This window comes from Ctenopharyngodon idella, chromosome 3, assembly GCF_019924925.1.
Source record: "Ctenopharyngodon idella isolate HZGC_01 chromosome 3, HZGC01, whole genome shotgun sequence".
Classification (NCBI taxonomy): Eukaryota; Metazoa; Chordata; class Actinopteri; order Cypriniformes; family Xenocyprididae; genus Ctenopharyngodon; species Ctenopharyngodon idella.
This window is the reverse complement of record NC_067222.1, coordinates 57,945,013-57,962,632: the sequence shown is the minus strand read 5'-3', so window position 1 is coordinate 57,962,632 and position 17,620 is coordinate 57,945,013. Positions and strand designations below refer to the sequence as shown.

General features: G+C 38.2%; 1 protein-coding gene across 1 annotated transcript in view; it reads left to right on the top strand.

Annotated features, from left to right (window-relative positions):
* The window catches only part of LOC127508754 (NLR family CARD domain-containing protein 3-like), a 43,286-nt gene that overhangs the window by 7,859 nt on the left and 17,807 nt on the right, over positions 1 to 17,620 (top strand). The window contains exons 3-8 of the mRNA XM_051887104.1: positions 34 to 171; positions 296 to 346; positions 6,944 to 8,738; positions 9,100 to 9,273; positions 9,721 to 9,882; positions 12,827 to 12,873. Of these exons, the coding sequence (XP_051743064.1) occupies positions 34 to 171; positions 296 to 346; positions 6,944 to 8,738; positions 9,100 to 9,273; positions 9,721 to 9,882; positions 12,827 to 12,873 (2,367 nt within the window). The remainder of the gene's footprint in view (positions 1 to 33; positions 172 to 295; positions 347 to 6,943; positions 8,739 to 9,099; positions 9,274 to 9,720; positions 9,883 to 12,826; positions 12,874 to 17,620) is intronic.

The following is a 17,620-nucleotide window of genomic DNA, read 5'->3' as shown; positions in this document are numbered from 1 at the left end:
TTAATAAATGTCTTTAATCTCTCTCTATGCTAGTCCAGATGAGCAGCAGCGCTCGCAGTGAAGTCGGTGTTGGTGTGAATGCTGAAACAGGAGCAACTGTCAGTGCCCCTTTACTCAATAGAAACACCATCACAGGTCCAGTGACCTTCATCATGAACACTGCAGGAAACGGTATCAATATAACAGTGCTTACTGAGACACTAATGAAGTTTGTTTTATGGAGATATTGCTCATGGGCAGACATGTTTTAGCTACATGTTCCATGTTACTTCTCTTCTTTTCTCTCTCCACACAGCACCACAAAAAGCCTCAGAGAGACAGACGGAGAAGCACACAGTAGATCAAGGTACAACAGTCGTATTCTCTCACACTGTACTGACAGATGCTGACCAACACCAACACACACGTTCGTTGGTTTGGTTGGATCAATGTGTTTCCTCTGTTGACATTGGTTGGTGTTTGTTTCATCAAGTGTTTATCAGGTTGTGGAATGTTTGAACAGGGACATAATGTTACGCAGCTCACACAGTGTTGAAGTATACATTACTTAAGGAAGTACTTACAAATTATTAACGAACTATTAGTTTATTCTTAGTTTATATATTGTAGTCTCTACACCAGTGTTTCCCAAACTTTGAAAATGTTCAGAAATTTGTGGCACCCCACACTAGTGTTGTCACGAAACTACTTTGATACGATACAACTTTTAATTTAAGTGAACTTAAAACAATCTTCACATAAACCTGTGGGATAGTAGTGAAACTACATAATGTTTTACATGGTTTGACCCCTGAATACTGATTCCTCCCACGAGAGGGCATTCTGGGGGCAGTAGAATAAATGCAAGTCTAGTGAAGAGTCCACAGGTGTTTGTGTGCTAATTATTCACGCTATAAACTAGAGAATATGACATGGTGTCAGAGTAGGATACTCTAATAAGCTTGTGGAAGAAGTTTTGTTTTGGGGCAAGTTAAGCTTTATGAGGGGTGAAGTCGCAAAGTCACGGCACAAGTGGCAAGAGGACAACGTGCTCCAGTTGATGCAGCTGCCGGGGGGAGAGAGCCGCCCACCTGAGCCATAACTTCTCTAAACCTCACGAATGGAAAAGATGGCTCCGACAGTTTGAATGTTTCTGTCAGGCCGACGCAGTGAAGGAGGGTTTTCAAGCTTTCTTTGTTGTGAAGAAAAACGTAATCTATGAAAGAGCATGTTTTAACATGAGGAAACAAGGGGAAAACGAACCTGTACTCCTCGGCTGAGCACTGCAAATATGGGCCATTACACTACAAATCAATCAGAGACAGATTAGTCGTTGGGTTGAATGATACACGTCTGTCTGAGCGAATGCTGTTAGATAAAGATCTAACATTGGAAAAAGCCATTGATATGGCAAGACACTACGCAGGTTACTCTGCTCACTGCCTCAGTCTGAGTGTGTTAATGCTGAAACTTCTGGCTCCGCAGATAGAGTCATAAGCGAAAGCAAGCCATCTCAAAGCAGGCAGAAAGTCAAAAGTGCTCATGGAGCAAAAGAAAAAATTAAACAGCATCAAGATGTCACAAGTGTACAAAAGCTCACTGCCCTGCAAATACTGTACTGTGTCATGCCTGTGGGAAAAGGGGTCACATGACTTTCTTGACTTGGCCAACTTTTTGTTCCCAATTGCTTTCACTTTGTTATGATACCACTAGCAGCTGACACTATTTAGTAGTGAGAAAATTTCAAGAATGGACTTATTTCACAGGTGGCAACCTATCACGGTACCATGCTTGAATTCACTAAGCTCTTGAGAGCGAACCATTCTTTCACAGATGTTTGTAGAAGCAGTCTGCATGCCTAGTGCTTGATTTTATACACCTGTGGCCATGGAAGTGATTGGAACATCTGAATTCACTGATTTGGAGGGGTGTCCCAATATAGTGTGTGTGTGTGTGTGTGTGTGTATATATAATATACATATATATATATATATACATACATACAAGCTTGATAAAATGCTCATTTTAGAAGAAAATTTCAGACGGCACTTCATATATATATATATATATATATATATATATATATATAGTCTTCATATATATATATATATATATATATATATATATATACACACTACAGTATATATACATATATATATTAGTTTCATTTATCTAATCTAAAGTGGGAACTATACAGTTAATAAGTTGTTAATAAAAGCATAAAAACATCTAACATGAGCTTATTAAACAAAATTACAGTGACTGAATGGAGAACTCCTTTTAATATGTTAACAATGTAGAAACTACTGTATAATATATTAACTATGAATTAACTATAATAATTTGTGATAACACTTTATTTTAAGGTGTCTGTATTACTGTGTTACAGTGTAATTATGCATTTAAAAAAACTGAGTAAGAATAATGAACTACATGTACTTACTATAGGGTTAGAGTTAGGATTAGGGTTTAGGGTTTGGTTTAGGGTTAGTTGCATGTAACTTCATGTAACACGTGTAACAAGGTCACTTAAAAAAAAGTGTTACCTAGTATGCAAATGATTTGTAAGTACTTTATTACTGTATACATATTATAAAGTGTTACCCAATATTGTGCATGTTCATTATCATTAATAACAATCAGCGTCTGTTAATGAAAACAAGAATATATAACAATGCAGCAACTGCAGGGCTAAGCACAACTGCGGTAGATCTTATACAAATAAATAGAATATTAGTGTCTCTAATGGTGATTTCACAAATAGTTTACAATGGTCTAAAAGCTTCGACGCTAGAGGTCGCATTTTCAAACAAAGAATTGAGTGTGGAGTCATGGGAGATGTCGTTCACAGCTGGTGGAAAACAATCGGGACGGGACTCGGTCAGGAATCATGTTCATGGATAAGATTATTAACGTTACTGTAGTATGAAGCAGAGCAGGCCGAGTGCTGTGGGAGCATAACGAGGCCGCTGGAGCGATTGCTAATGAGAGACGAGCACAACACTTGTCTCGAGAGCAGCTGAACTTTTATTAGGGGCCGTTCGCATATCGTGCCTAAAAACATGTGGAAAGCGCAGACGCACCGCATTCTCCTCCTTTCCACAATTGCTTGCGCTCCCGTGGCGTCTGTCGTTGCTGTGCAACCATTAAAGGATTAGTCCACTTTCAAATAAACTTTTCCTGATAATTTACTCACCCCCATGTCATCCAAGATGTTCATGTCTTTCTTTCTTCAGTCGAAAAGAAATGAAGGTTTTTGATGAAAATATTCCAGGATTATTCTCCTTATAATGGACTTCAATGGCCTCCAAACAGTTGAAGGTCAAAATGACAGTTTCAGTGCAGCTTTAAAGGGCTTTAAACGATACCAGACGAGGAATAAGGGTCTTATCTAGCGAAACCAGCGGCCATTTTCGAAAAAAATACAACCGTATATGCTTTTTAAACACAAAATATCGCCTTGAATGTAATTCCTGTTTCCAGAATTTTCTTCAAAACGATTATGCTGTATGTCCTACGCCTTCCCTATTCTACTTACGGAATGAACGCAGTGCCAAAAATGACAGAACGTTTTGCTAGATAAGACCCTTATTCCTCATCTGGTATCGTTTAAAGCCCTTTGACCTTAATTTCTTTTCGACTGACGAAAGAAAGATATGAACATCTTGGATGACATGGGGGTGAGAAAATTATCAGGAAAAGTTCATTTAAAAGTGGACTAATCCTTTAACTGAGCTCTCCATGATGAGTAGGAAGTAACAGCAAAGGATAAATTGATTTTTAACCCTTGCATTAGCTCTACTACTAGATATATTTATGGAGATGAGAATTAAAAACAGCCCTGTACAGCTGTGATTAGCTGTTCGGCTGAGCTTGCAATGTTGTTACGGAAAAGCCAAAGCTGATTGGTCGGTTCTTGTCACATGACCTGTGGTGTGCTGGGGGCATTCTGAAAAGTTGAGATGTTTTCATCTCGCCGCAGCATAGGCACGCCTGGAAAAAACGAGCGCACCGCACTGCATCGCTTCTATTATGAGTGCACTTGACACGCCTACATTTGAGATAACCAATTTGCACACCCAAAAGACGTGATATGTGAACGGCCCCTTATGTTACAGTCACTGTTTGTTTTTTTTTGTCCGGTCAAGCGTATGTGGGGTAACACAGCCCTGTTTATCATATTAGATACATTTGAGGGTGCTGAAAATGATGTTACAACATTACTCTGTGCGTTCACTCGCCGACTGCTATGAGACACTTGTTACACAGTGAAGTAGATCAGTATAGTCATGGTAAAACATGGTACTTGTGGTAAATATAGAAAACGAGATTTAAACAATAACGCTGGTTTCACACCGCAAGCGTCAGTGGCGCGTGAGCATGAACTGCAGCTGCAGAGACGTGCGAGTATTCACACTGGAAGCGTTTGTACAGCGTCACAGCAGCGGCTCCAAGCTACATAAAGTGATCATTTCTTTACAAAGACAGATATAAATTTGTTTTTATAAGTCATTTATAAACTTGATAGTCTTGAAAGTTTGTTAACATCAGGAGGTGTACAACACTCACATATAAACGTAAAATAAATTAAAAAAAAATCAATAAAAGCCTCGTGTCATCTATTGCTGCACATGAATGAGGTAAGCTTTGTGTTTTACATCATCTGCCGCGTGCGCATGTTTATAAGACAGCAAACTCGGCGAAAAAAGCCAGCGAACTCGGGTTTGATTTGGGTATGCTGCAGCCTATACATATCTCTGTGTAATAACTAAAATAATGTTTATATATCATATTTTCTGGCTGGTTTACTTTAGTTTTTATAATAGCTACAACATACTTTAACCAAAACTGAATAATTAAAAACAAGTTTAAATGAGTAAATCTTCTATAAAAAATTTTTATATACTGACATACTGCAATTCTTGTTAAAACACACTAGATATACTTATTCTGTGCATTTTTTATGTGAAATCATATTTATTTTGTCCATCAAATGTGTTCACTTTATTTGAGCGTTAGCGGCGCAGCAAAAATAGACCCAGTGCCAAAACGTTCGCGGCACTGCTGCTTCTGCTCTGCGCTGCCGCGCAGTCTCTGCATGCGGTGTGAATGCTCTCATCTGTTAACATGGGCGCTGAAAAAAATACGCTCTGCTGACGCGTGCGGTGTGAAACCGGCCTAAGACTTAACGTTTTGAGCTATATAACAATAATTAGTTTTCAGTCTATAAATGTATCCAAACAGTTGTGCCATTGTAAATGTAATGTAAATGTAAGCTTTGGTGTTTCCATGGCTTCTACAAAATAAAACCAGAAATCAAGGTTAACGCGGATATGATGTCATTGATAGGCGACGCACGGACATGGTCCGCGTCCTGGTTAAAATGGCATATTTCTCTGAATTTAATCATTCTTGGAAACATCTGGGATGATGTAAGTCAACAAAATACATAACACTGTTCTAGTAGTTTTTGGATATTTTGATCCATAAATCTTACATATTGTGCCTTTAATCAAAACTTTTTATACAGTGATAAAATTGATTATTAAGGTTGACCAGTAGGTGGCACTGTCACCAAAATGATTTGTTATCCTCAAGGCATGATTGCAATCACACATGCAAAGGTTCATTTAAGCAGGACAAAACATGCTGAAAATACAGCCTCATGTCCTGATTGGTGTGCTAGCTGTCAATGGTTTGGTATATCAAAAAGCTTTCAATAACTTAATGGCTGATCATGATTGTCTAATGGAGACAATCCACTAAATGCTGTAGAAGGAATTAGAAAATATTTTAGAGACTTTTAAATTAAAACCAAGGTGTTAGGGGTGTGAAATATACCCACAGACACAATAAACTCTAGAAATTTGTCAAGCAGTAGAGATGTTGTGGTTATCTATCAGGGATATCTATGTGCTCTGCCCTCACAAAAGCTTCTCATTTTTCAGCCATGTGGATTAAAATCAAGTGATTTTAAACCACTCAAGCACAGTAAGCCATGAAAAAGAACTAAATTTAACACATTTGCGGTAGGGGTGGGAATCTTTACACACATCACGATCTGATCTGATTCTGATTCTGAGTCACGATCTGATTCCAAAATGATTCTTGATCTACTTTTTACTTATTAATTATTTTCTTAATCTTACATTTTATTTAATTGCATATGCAATATAAGTACTTTTTAAATAATTACAAGTTAAAATTAAATTAATAAAATTGTATGTTAAGATTTTTAAATATATAAACAGCTTCAAAACATAAAAGTAGTCTAAATAATAAAGAAGAACAACGAAATGTTACAAGCAATAAAAAAAGAGTGCTTTCAGTATTTAAGTTTCAGTATCTGAACATTTTCTGTTCAAGATCTGTGAGTGATTTTCTTTTTCTCATCTTTACTGCTGTTTGCCCACAGCATTCCAAACAACATAAATGATGCCTTCGTATAGCATTTGTAAGGAAAATAAGCCTACCGGCAGGCAAGATCACAAACTGCATGCGTAACATCAAGCAAAGCGGATATCCTGTGCAATGAACCCCGCAGATGTAATTCACTTCAGCCTTTCTGAACTGAAAGATTGTTTTATGAAGGTTCGAGTGGTGTGTGTGTGTGTATGTGAGGAGATGGAAACAAGCAGAATACGGGTGCTTCCGACAGTGTGTGTCCACTGGCGCAGACTCGTGGAGCAGAGGGAGTGTATTCAGTTCATTCCTATGGAAGTTGAGCTTCACGCTCAGGCATAAAGCACACGCACTATCCTCGCGCATCTGTGGGTAAAAACTTAAGCTCAGATTCTATCCATAATCATTAGACAGAGAATCGCGATGCATTGATCCCACCACTAATGTGTGGTAGTTATTATTTTAATAGGAATTATGGACTAGATTAGAATTTACGTTAAGTTTTTATTATTTTATTTAAAAACTGATAACTTTTTGCTGACATTTTCCCTCTTTCTCAAAGGCTCAACTGCAGAGTACAGTAAAGCTGCTCTTCATGCAATCAGCCACAGACTGAAGGTCAAATTAAAACAGGAGTATGAACGAATATTGGTTGGTAATTCTCAGACGGGTCATCAGAAATACCTGAACAATATTTACACTGATCTATATGTGGTGGAGAATGAGACTGGAGGAATACTGAGTGAGCACGAGGTGAGACAGATCGAATTCAAACAATTTGATGCCAAGGACACATCAATCCAGTGCAATAACATTTTTAAAGTCTATAATGGTCAACGAAACAGAAGAGTGCTGACAATGGGCATCGCAGGGGTAGGAAAAACAGTCTCTGTCAATAAATTCATCCTTGACTGGGCTGAAGGAACAGAAAATCAGGATATTGCCTTAATTTTTCCTCTTCCATTCCGTCAGCTAAATTTGAACACAAAAAATTGCAGTCTAATGGGACTGCTTCACAAATACTTTAGTTATCCTAAAGAACTGGCCTCTCTTCCTGATGGTGACGGTAAAATCATGTTCATCTTTGATGGGCTGGATGAATGTCGCTTCTCTTTGAACTTTAAAAAAAATGACGGATTTACAGATGTTCACAAAGAAACAAAAGTGAGTGAGATAGTTACAAGCCTGATCAAGAGACAACTGGTTCCTTCTGCTCTCATCTGGATCACATCCAGACCAGCAGCAGGCAGTCTGATACCCCGAAACTACATTGATCAGGTGACTGAAGTGCGAGGATTTAATGATGAGCAGAAAGAGCAATACTTCAACAAAAACAGCAGTCCTGAGGTTGCTGGAAACATCATCCGTCACATCAGGAAATCCAGGAGCCTGTACATCATGTGCCACATCCCCGTCTTCTGCTGGATCTCTCTCACTGTTCTTCAGCCTCTACTGGCTCGAGAGAGCATTGACAAAACACCCACAACTCTCACAGCGATGTATACAAGCTTCTTACTTACTCAGCAGCAACAGATGACAGCAAAATACAGTGATGATCCTGAACCTGAAGCCAATGCCTGGTCTTTTAATCAGATTATTCTGAAGCTTGGGAAACTGGCCTTTCAACAGCTGGAGAAAGGAAATCTGATTTTCTACAAAGAAGATCTTGTGGAATGTGGACTAGATGTCAGTGAAGGGTCGGTGTTCTCTGGGTTATGCACTCAGATCTTTCAGGAGGAAAAAGCTGTTTCAGCAAGAAACGTTTACAGCTTCATACATCTCAGCATCCAGGAATTCCTTGCTGCTCTCTATGTGTTTTTGATTAGCAAAGATGAGAAAGCAAAGCTACTTTTTCAATCTCTGCAAGAAAAACTCAAATGGAAACTGTCCAGAAAGACACTGTTTCAGCTTCATAAGGCTGCGATCAACAAGGCTTTACAAAGCAAGAACGGACACCTGGACCTTTTCCTCCGGTTCCTCCTGGGTCTCTCTCTGGAGTCTAATCAGAGTGACCTGAAGGAATTAGTGCCAGGACTGGAACTCAAAATAGAGAACATGAAAAGCACTGTTAACTATATCAAAAAGAAAATAGAGAACGAGGAATCAGTGGAGAGGACCATCAATCTCTTCCACTGTCTAAATGAAATGAAAGATGACTTTGTAGGGGAAATCCAGAAGAATCTGAGCTCAGGAAATCTTTCAGCACAGTATCTCTCCTCTGCTCAGTGGTCTGGTCTGGTGTTTGTGCTCCTGATGTCAGAAGAATCTCAAGAGAAGTTTGAACTGCAGAAATACAGAAGATCTGATGAAGCAGTGACAAAACTCCTGCCAGTGATCAAAAACACAAGAAAAGCACTGTAAGAGTCTTATTTACATTAATTTATATGCACTGCTGGTGTTTTGTAATTGGGACTTCTTTTACATGGATGACTTGTTGGCCGAGACTGTTCAGAAAAATAAATGTATCAATGTGTGTGATGATATTAAATGCCAAAGTGTCTCCACCATCAGACAAGTTGAACCTGAGTTTTACCCATTTTATTATTCTTAATTGTATCATAAATTAAAGAAACTGAAAATACAGGTTTGATGTTTTATGAAAATTGTTTTAGCTTTGCTTACATCGCTACAGTCAAATGCTTTTCCAAGTTATCTATGCTCTAGATAAACACTACCTAATAAGCATTGATATCACTGATTGTTTTGTTCGCTACACAGGCTACAATGCTGTAATCTCACTGCTCAGTGTTGTGAGAGTTTGTCATCAGTTCTACAATCTTCAAACTCTGTCCTGAGAGAGCTGGACCTGAGTAACAATGATCTACAGGATTCAGGAGTGAAGCTTCTTTCTGATGGACTAAAAAGTCCAAACTGTCAGCTGGAGATACTGAGGTAAATGGTTTTAAAATAATTAACAAAATGCTATCACAATATGTGACATTTGTTCTCGATGTAATGGAAATAGTCAATGGAAATAGATCGGGCCCGATACCAAGCTCATATACTCGTACTCGTACAAATATGGATGTGCTTGAATCGTTCTTCAGATTCTTGACTTGTCACCGTCTGAACAAGCTCAACACAGTTGATTGATCGCCATATAAAATGACCGGTTCAGCGGATGGAATCAAAAGTTGCTATTGTGAATCGCGCATGCTCCACTGCTGTAAATGTTTAGAAAAGTGAATGAATACTTTGGTACATTTCCACAGACACTTTTGTTACTTTTATGACTGAATCTACAGAAAATAACAGCATACAAACTGCACAGGTCAGTGTGTGATACTGATCTGATTGTCTAACTAATGTCATGTGGACTGTTGTTGTGTGTGTCTGTAGGTTGTCTGGCTGTATGGTGACAGAGGAAGGCTGTGGTTATGTGTCTTCAGCTCTGAGTTCGAACCCCTCACACCTGAGAGAGCTGGACCTGAGCTACAATCACCCAGGAGATTCATTCATTGATAAATTCAACCATCAAAACTGCACACTGGATAAACTTAAGTATGTTGAGCAGGAATAGTTTGACTTTATTTATTTCATACATTTACAAAAGTTCTTACTGAGAATAATCAGAGGTTTAGCTGCAGTTATACCACAGGGCTGTTGAATGCTTGATTCTGATTGTTTGACAAACTTTCTAAGGTGCTCAAATATTGTCAAGTAAATGCAGAGCTAAAGTAGTTCCAGGCAGGTCTCAACTAAATTAGAGCATGATTTTTCCCGCTCTATGTCCAATACAAACAAACACAAATGCAGTATAGACACACACTAACACACACACATTCAAACATACACATGCACAGAAATGTGTCAGTGCTGCCCCACGACTTCTTCAGTAAAATAGTTTCACAATTTATGTAGTATGCCTGAAAAAGGAACTATAGTAAGTGATGTCCGATGTCTAGCTCTCCTCAAGGGGTGTTGGTCAAAACACAGGATCCAATCAGCTTCATCCAAAGGAAGTTTATTTGTTCCTAACACAATGGTAACTTTCATCCAGGCTGTACACAACACAGCTGTACAAGGGCTTTACCGAATTAAAGGGTTAGTTCACCAAAAAATGAAAATTTTAATTTTAACATTAATTACTCACCCTCATGTCCTTCCAGACCCGTAAGACCTTCGTTCATCTTCAGAACACAAATTAAGATATTGTTGATGAAATCCGATGGGTTAGTGAGGCCTGCATTGACAGCAAGTTAATTTACACTTTCAATGCCCACAAAGGTAGTAAAGACATATTTAAAACAGTCCATGTGACTACAGTGGTTCAACCTTAAATTTTGAAGTGACGAGAATACTTTCTGTGTGCCAAAAAACAAAATGACAACTTTATTCAGCAATTTCCTCTCTTCCATATCAGTCTCCGACGCGCGTTCACGAGAGCACCACGACACATGCGTGTGGTGATACGAGACACGTGTCGTTTCATTGCATGAATTATCCAAACTTTCAAATTGTGGCATGACAATATCACAACAGATGCAGTACACAATCTCTTGTTCAGTAGGCATCACTTGGCACTGATGACATCTACACCACCAGCTCTTCATTGCTCTCTGTCTTTCAGAAGCTTGTGGCTGTGGTTGTGTTGCAGCCTCTTCCATCTCTTTTAGTTCGTTCTCTGTATATTCTTTTTCGAATAAGTAAGGTTGTGCAAAAAAAATGCAATTCATCCTCTGTGTCGAAATCTGCAGACATAGTTGTGAATGTTTTATGTTGAGCGTGCGTCTTCCTCTGTAAATACAGTCCTGCATTTCCGGGTCTTATGTCAGAATGCCAGCTCCTGCCTCATCACCACACGCATGCGTCGTGGTGCTCTCATGAACGAAATTGTTGAATAAAGTCGTTATTTTGGTTTTTTTTTTGGCACACAAAAAGTATTCTCGTCGCTTCATAACATTAAGGTTGAACCACTGTTGTCACATGAACTGTTTTAAATATGTCTTTACTACCTTTCTGGGCATTGAAAGTGTAAATTAAAGGGTTAGTTCACCCAAAAATTTATTACTCCCCCTCATGTCATTCCACACCCGCAGGACCTTCATTCATCTTCGGAACACAAATTAAGATATTTTTGATAAAATCTGATGGCTCAGTGAGGCCTGCATTGCCAGCAAGACAATCAACACTTACACTGCCCAGAAAGCTACTAAAGACATTTAAATCAGTTCATGTGACTGCGGTGGTTCAACCTTAACATTATAAAGCGACAAGAATACTTTTTGTGCGCCAAAAAAAAAAAAAAAAACGACTTTATTCAACAATATCTTGTGATGGGCGATTTCAAAACACTGCTTCATGAAGCTTTGAATCTTCACAAATCTTGTTTCGAATCAAAGGTTTGGAGCGTTAAAGTCATGTGATTTTAGTAAACGAGGCTTTATGTCATAAGTGTTTTGAAATTTCAATGGTTCATGTGACTTTTTGATTCACGCTCCGAACCTGATTCGAAACACAAGATTCGTGAAGATTCGAAGCTACCTGATGAAAACAGGTGGCACATGTGTACAGACTCAGTTTCTCAGTAATGAGGTAGTAATGTCACTGTTCTTTAAACAGTTAAGCTACCCTATTAGAGACGCTGCTGCCAAACACACACACTCACACACGAAACTACTCCGATCAGGCATAACATTATGACCACCTTCCTAATATTGTGTTGGTCCACCTTTTGCTGCCAAAACAGCCCTGACCCGTCGAGGCATGGACTCCACTAGACCCCTGAAGGTGTGTGTAACGCAGTTCATTTATGTGGGAAGAAGGAGGCGGGATCCGGCAAACACACTTTAATACAAAATATACAAATACAAAACAAAAGTAAAATGGCGGCCGTCCCTCACGGATGACTGCTGTACACTAACACAATAAAAACAAAACATAAATCCAGGCCTGGTCCTCTCTCGTCCTTCATTGTCGTTGCTCCTGCCTTTATGCTTCCGGAGCTCCTCCGTGAGAAAGGCGCAGGTGACGCTCCTTAGCAATCACGCCATCGGCCTCGCGCTGTTCCCTCACAGCTCTTGCTCTGCCCTTACTGTCACATACCCCCATCATCATTTCATCTTTATGTTACTAATTTGCATACTAACTGTTAAATAAATCTTATTCAAATGTTCTCTTGACTCCAGAGTCTTTCTAGTAGAATTGATTTCCTGCACCTGTGGACCGTGTATGAGTTTGGGATAAGAGGCCTTGTTGCCATTTCTGGGCGGCGGGATTTATGCGGCGTTTTGTTTTGCTCCCGACTGATTTTCCTTCCACAATTACGTTTATATTCTTTTTGTAATACAACGCCTATTGGAACGAGCTGTGTCCGTAACAGACTTGGTTCGTAATGTACTTAGCCTTACAATTTTCCACAATTAAAATTGTTTTGTGTGTGTGTGTGAGAGTGAGAGAGAGAGTGTGTTTACTGACTAACTGTATCACTGTGTGTGTTTTCTAGTGTGGATCATGGGGGAGAGTTCAGGATAACAGCAGGACTACACAAATGTATGTCTACTCGCGCACACACTCTCTCTCTCTCTCTCACACTCTCACACACACACACACACACACACACCCACCACACACAGAGTATCTGTCATACTGACAAATGATGCAGTTTAATAATAAATAAAAATAACTATAATACTTTTAGATCACCATTAGAATTATCTCTAAGACAGTAAAATACTACTACTGTAAATGGAAAAATTAATATTTTATAAAAAGTATATTATTTTACAATAGGATGTTACAATACTTCTGTCTTAATTTCTTCACTTAAGCTGTTATATTGGCAGAAACCAGCAGTTTCAGTGAAAACAGGTTTATAAACGCATCTTATTACAAATCAGGTAATAAATAATAATAATACTGTAATAAACTGTTCACAAAAATGTTGGATGTAATGCGAATGTGAAAATTGAGCGTAACTGGTGCTTGTTGCGTTCCCAAATGAATGTTAAACTCAAAGCACATACAGAGATTGAGTTCACTGCATTCATTCCCTGTGAACTGAGACGTGGAAAACAAGCTGATGGAGTGAGCAAAGTGTGCTCTCCACTCTGAAACATGCAGCGCAACAGACTACAGACTTACTTAATTATCGTCTTTTGTGATTTGATAAGGGCACAATCTGTGTTTCTGTAAAACCTGTGTACACCTGGTCACTTCATGCATTTTCTCTGATGGGATAGCTATCCAATCATGAAAAGACCAGGTGTAAATGCCCTCCAAAATGCATTCGCTCAAACCACTTCAAGAGGAGGTCTGGGACGCATTCCAGACGAAACTGAACAAGTCTAAATGCATCTGGTTGTTGAAACCAAATATGTAAATTTTACTCCTCCCAAAAATACTAAAAAATAAACATGTGAGAGTGTGTTATACTCTACCAGTCAAAAGTTTTTGAACAGTAAGATTTTTTTTAATGTTTTTAAAAGAAGTCTCTTCTGCTCACCAAGGCTTCATTTATTTGATCCAAAACACAGCAAAAACAGTAATTGTCAGAAGTTGGTTGTGTGAAACACATGCAGACGAAGGCGCTTCAATGGAAATGTCTCTAATAACAAAACTCAGGAAATCAAAATACACACAGCCTAACATAAACAAGAACCGACAAAGACAGAGGGAGAACACAGGGAATATATACAGGGCAAACAAGGACCAAATGAGACTTAATTAACAAGACACAGCTGGGACAAATGAACTCAAATGAGGGTAACCATAGGAACTAAACAATGGCGGGAAAAACTGAACAAAGGAAGGACATATGACAAACAACATAACTAAACACATGACAGTAATATTGTGAAATATTATTACAATTTAAAATAGCTGTTTTCTATTTGAATATATAGTAAAGTGTAATTTATTCCTGTGATCAAAGCTGAATGTTCAGCATCATTACTCCAGTCTTCAGTGTCACATGATCCTTCAGAAATCATTCTAATATGATGATTTGATGCTCAAGAAACATTTATGATTATTGTAAAACTGAATGGCTACTGGTAGCTGCTCTTGGTTTATGTGAATTTGCCGGTTGATAACAAATCCACTACGGAGCGTCCGGTAAGAGACTTTATCACAGATGGTCAGGTATGCAGGAATAACCCATTTATTGTCACCACATTTATTGGCTGGTTTGCATGTATGTGTGTGGTTTTCTACAAAACAAAGATATAAGAAAAATATGTAAGTACAAAGAACAATAACAAATAACAGTGGTCACAACAAACATAATAACAGTACAATTTCTGTACAAAGAATACACCAAATACAGTGATTAAACAATCAAATAGAAAAACAAATGTGCCATTATATGAAAAGATGCGCTGCTAGAAATTACTAATATTGAGCAGCTGAAATTCGACACCTCTAAGCGCGAGGACAGAGATGGAGCCGCTCTGTCTAAAATATTAGTGCGCATGCACCAAAAGAGTGCTCTAACTCTCAGAATTGAGCGATACATGTTAAATATATATATTAAATAAACCATATGATGATGCTTATAAACATAACATAACATCATAACAGTGATGTATGTGAGGAAACTAGTATGTAAATATACACACGAACATCTTTACACGCTAGTTCGTCTTTGTCACTCACACACATTAACTTATAAACACTCGGGGCAGTTCAACGTTCACAACCAATGTAGAAAACAATGTATGAACAGACTGTTACTCACTTTATAGGCACGCACACAACTTTAGCAAAGATATAAATCGCTACAGTACAGCTAGCATCCGTCCGTTTTCCCGATCGGTATGACTCAGTTCAGTGGGCGGGACCGTTGACCTGCACGTCCTGCCCGGAGCGCTGATTGGCTCGCTGAATGGATGCTGCCTTTGAGTCAACTTTAGTGTATTACAAGGGGAACTAAGGCACGTGAATATAACCTGTGTGTGGCCTTTTTTTTTTTTTTTTTTTTTTTTTTTTTACAATTATTATCAGTGGGTTTTTTGTTTGTTTGTTTTGCATTAAATTGATCAAAAGTGACAGTATAGACATTTCTAATGTAGCTTTATATTTCAGAAAAAAGAATATTTATTTTTCTCAAGAAAACATTCTACTGCAGACAAAGGATTCAGAGATGATCCAAATGAAGCAGCACAGAAACTTGACTCCATTAACACTGATTGATCTGTCAACTGAAAACATCAAATTAAAACTATTTCACATTACAGGGTTTTTCCTGGGTCAGAAATGGTCTTCGGTGGTGGTGGACGAACACTGTCATCCACAGTACAAAATACCGTACCCATGTGAACTGTGAGTTCAGTACTGACAGTAAATCCACAATAAATGCAGAGAAACGAAATATCAACATATCCTATTCATGAATTAAAGAATGTTTTATTATCTGTCCTGACAGTGTTCAAAGAACTCATTTATATTTTAAAAATACGTACATTTAAAAGTAAAAAGTCACTGAGTGACCAGTTTGAAGAGTTAGTAATAAAATGAACAAAGTAATACATTACATAGCAAAAGTAGGAGATCTGTTATTTATAGCGTTTACACCCCAATACTTAATGAAGAGATTATTTTGTTCCGTCCATTGCTATGGTTATCACGGTCAATTGGATTTAATCACACATTTAAATACATTTGTCAATCCAGAAACTATGCAGTGTGTAGTTAGCAGCATGAAAAATATTCATTATAAAGGCCTACAGAAAGCAAAGATCGCTGCTGTATTAATCAACACGAGAAACACAACGCTGCACTTCTGCAAAAACTTCAGTTATAATAAATTAAGGTGTCAGTCTAAAATGTGCTATTTATCTCTTATTTGCATTGTGTTTATACTTGGTAACACTTTACAAAAAGGTTCCTTAATTAAACATTAGTTAATATATTAACTAACATAAACTAACCATTAGCAATACATTTGTTACTGTATTTGTTAATCTTCGTTAACATTAGTTAATGAAAATACAGTTGTTCATTGTTTGTTCATGTTAGTTCACAGTGCTTTAACTAATGTTAACAAGATTTTAATAATGTATTAGTAAATGTTGAAATTAGCATTAAAGGCACAATATGTAAGATTTTATATTCAGTTATCCAAAAAACACTTGCACAGTGTTATATATTCCGTTCAGAACTTACATTATCCTAAATGTTTACAAGAATTTGTAAATTTAGAGAAATTCACAATTTTTGGGTGTACTCACACTAGGCACGGTTGCCTTGAACCGAGCGCGATTGTCCCCCCTCCTCACTCCCCTGCTGGCCCGCACTCACACTGCAACTAATGTTCTGGGCCGGAGCATGCTTACGTCATATACGATGCAACTTTATGAATGGAAGAAAACAGGAGGAAATGCACTTTCGCTAAAATATTTATAATTTATGCTGTGCAGCGATTTTCAAAAGCATGTATCAGAGGATTAATACAAAGGCAGCTGACGTTAAAGGAACACTTAAACACTTAAAAGTTGACTCTTCTGTAGTTACATCATGTACTAAGACCGACGGAAAATTAAAAGTTGTGATTTTCTAGGCAGATACGGCTAGGAACTATACTCTCATTCCGGCGTAATAATCAAGGAACTTTGCTGCCGTACCATGGGTGCAGCACGCGCAATGATATTACACAGTGTCTCTCACACGCTGCGTAAGATCATTGCTTCGGCTGCACCTTTTCATTTTCCGTCGGTCTTAGTACACGATGTAACTACAGAAGAGTCAAGTCATTTTTGAGCGAGATGCTAACGGTCTAATCAGATTCAATGAACTATGCTAAGCTATGCTAAAAGTGGTACCGCCAGACCCAGAGATCGGCTGAATGGATTCGAAAACAGTAAAACTCAACTGTTTAACTCTAGGGGAGTTGGAAAATGAGTCTATTTTCAAAAAAAGTGGAGTGTTCCTTTAATGGAGGAATTTGCAGCTTTACTCACAAACTACAATTTCTGATCATCAATAAGGTGAGAATCAGACCCGTTATAAACCCAAATACACCTGAATTAATTACATTAATTGATAAGTGTACTATCAAAGCAGTAATAAAGATGTTTGCCGTCATAATGATGACATTAGCACACACACAAGTAGCAGCTGTTCCGTGCTCAGGCACAGTTAGCGCTGGTTTCCTTGTGCTGCATAGTAACCATGGCAACAGACGGGACAGCTGCGTAACGTGTAGCGACATGCTGTTGTTGTTTCGTTCAAACATTATGGACCATGGCAAGCAAACTTTGGGACAAAAGGAGAAATAAAACAAGGATCAATATCGGCGAGT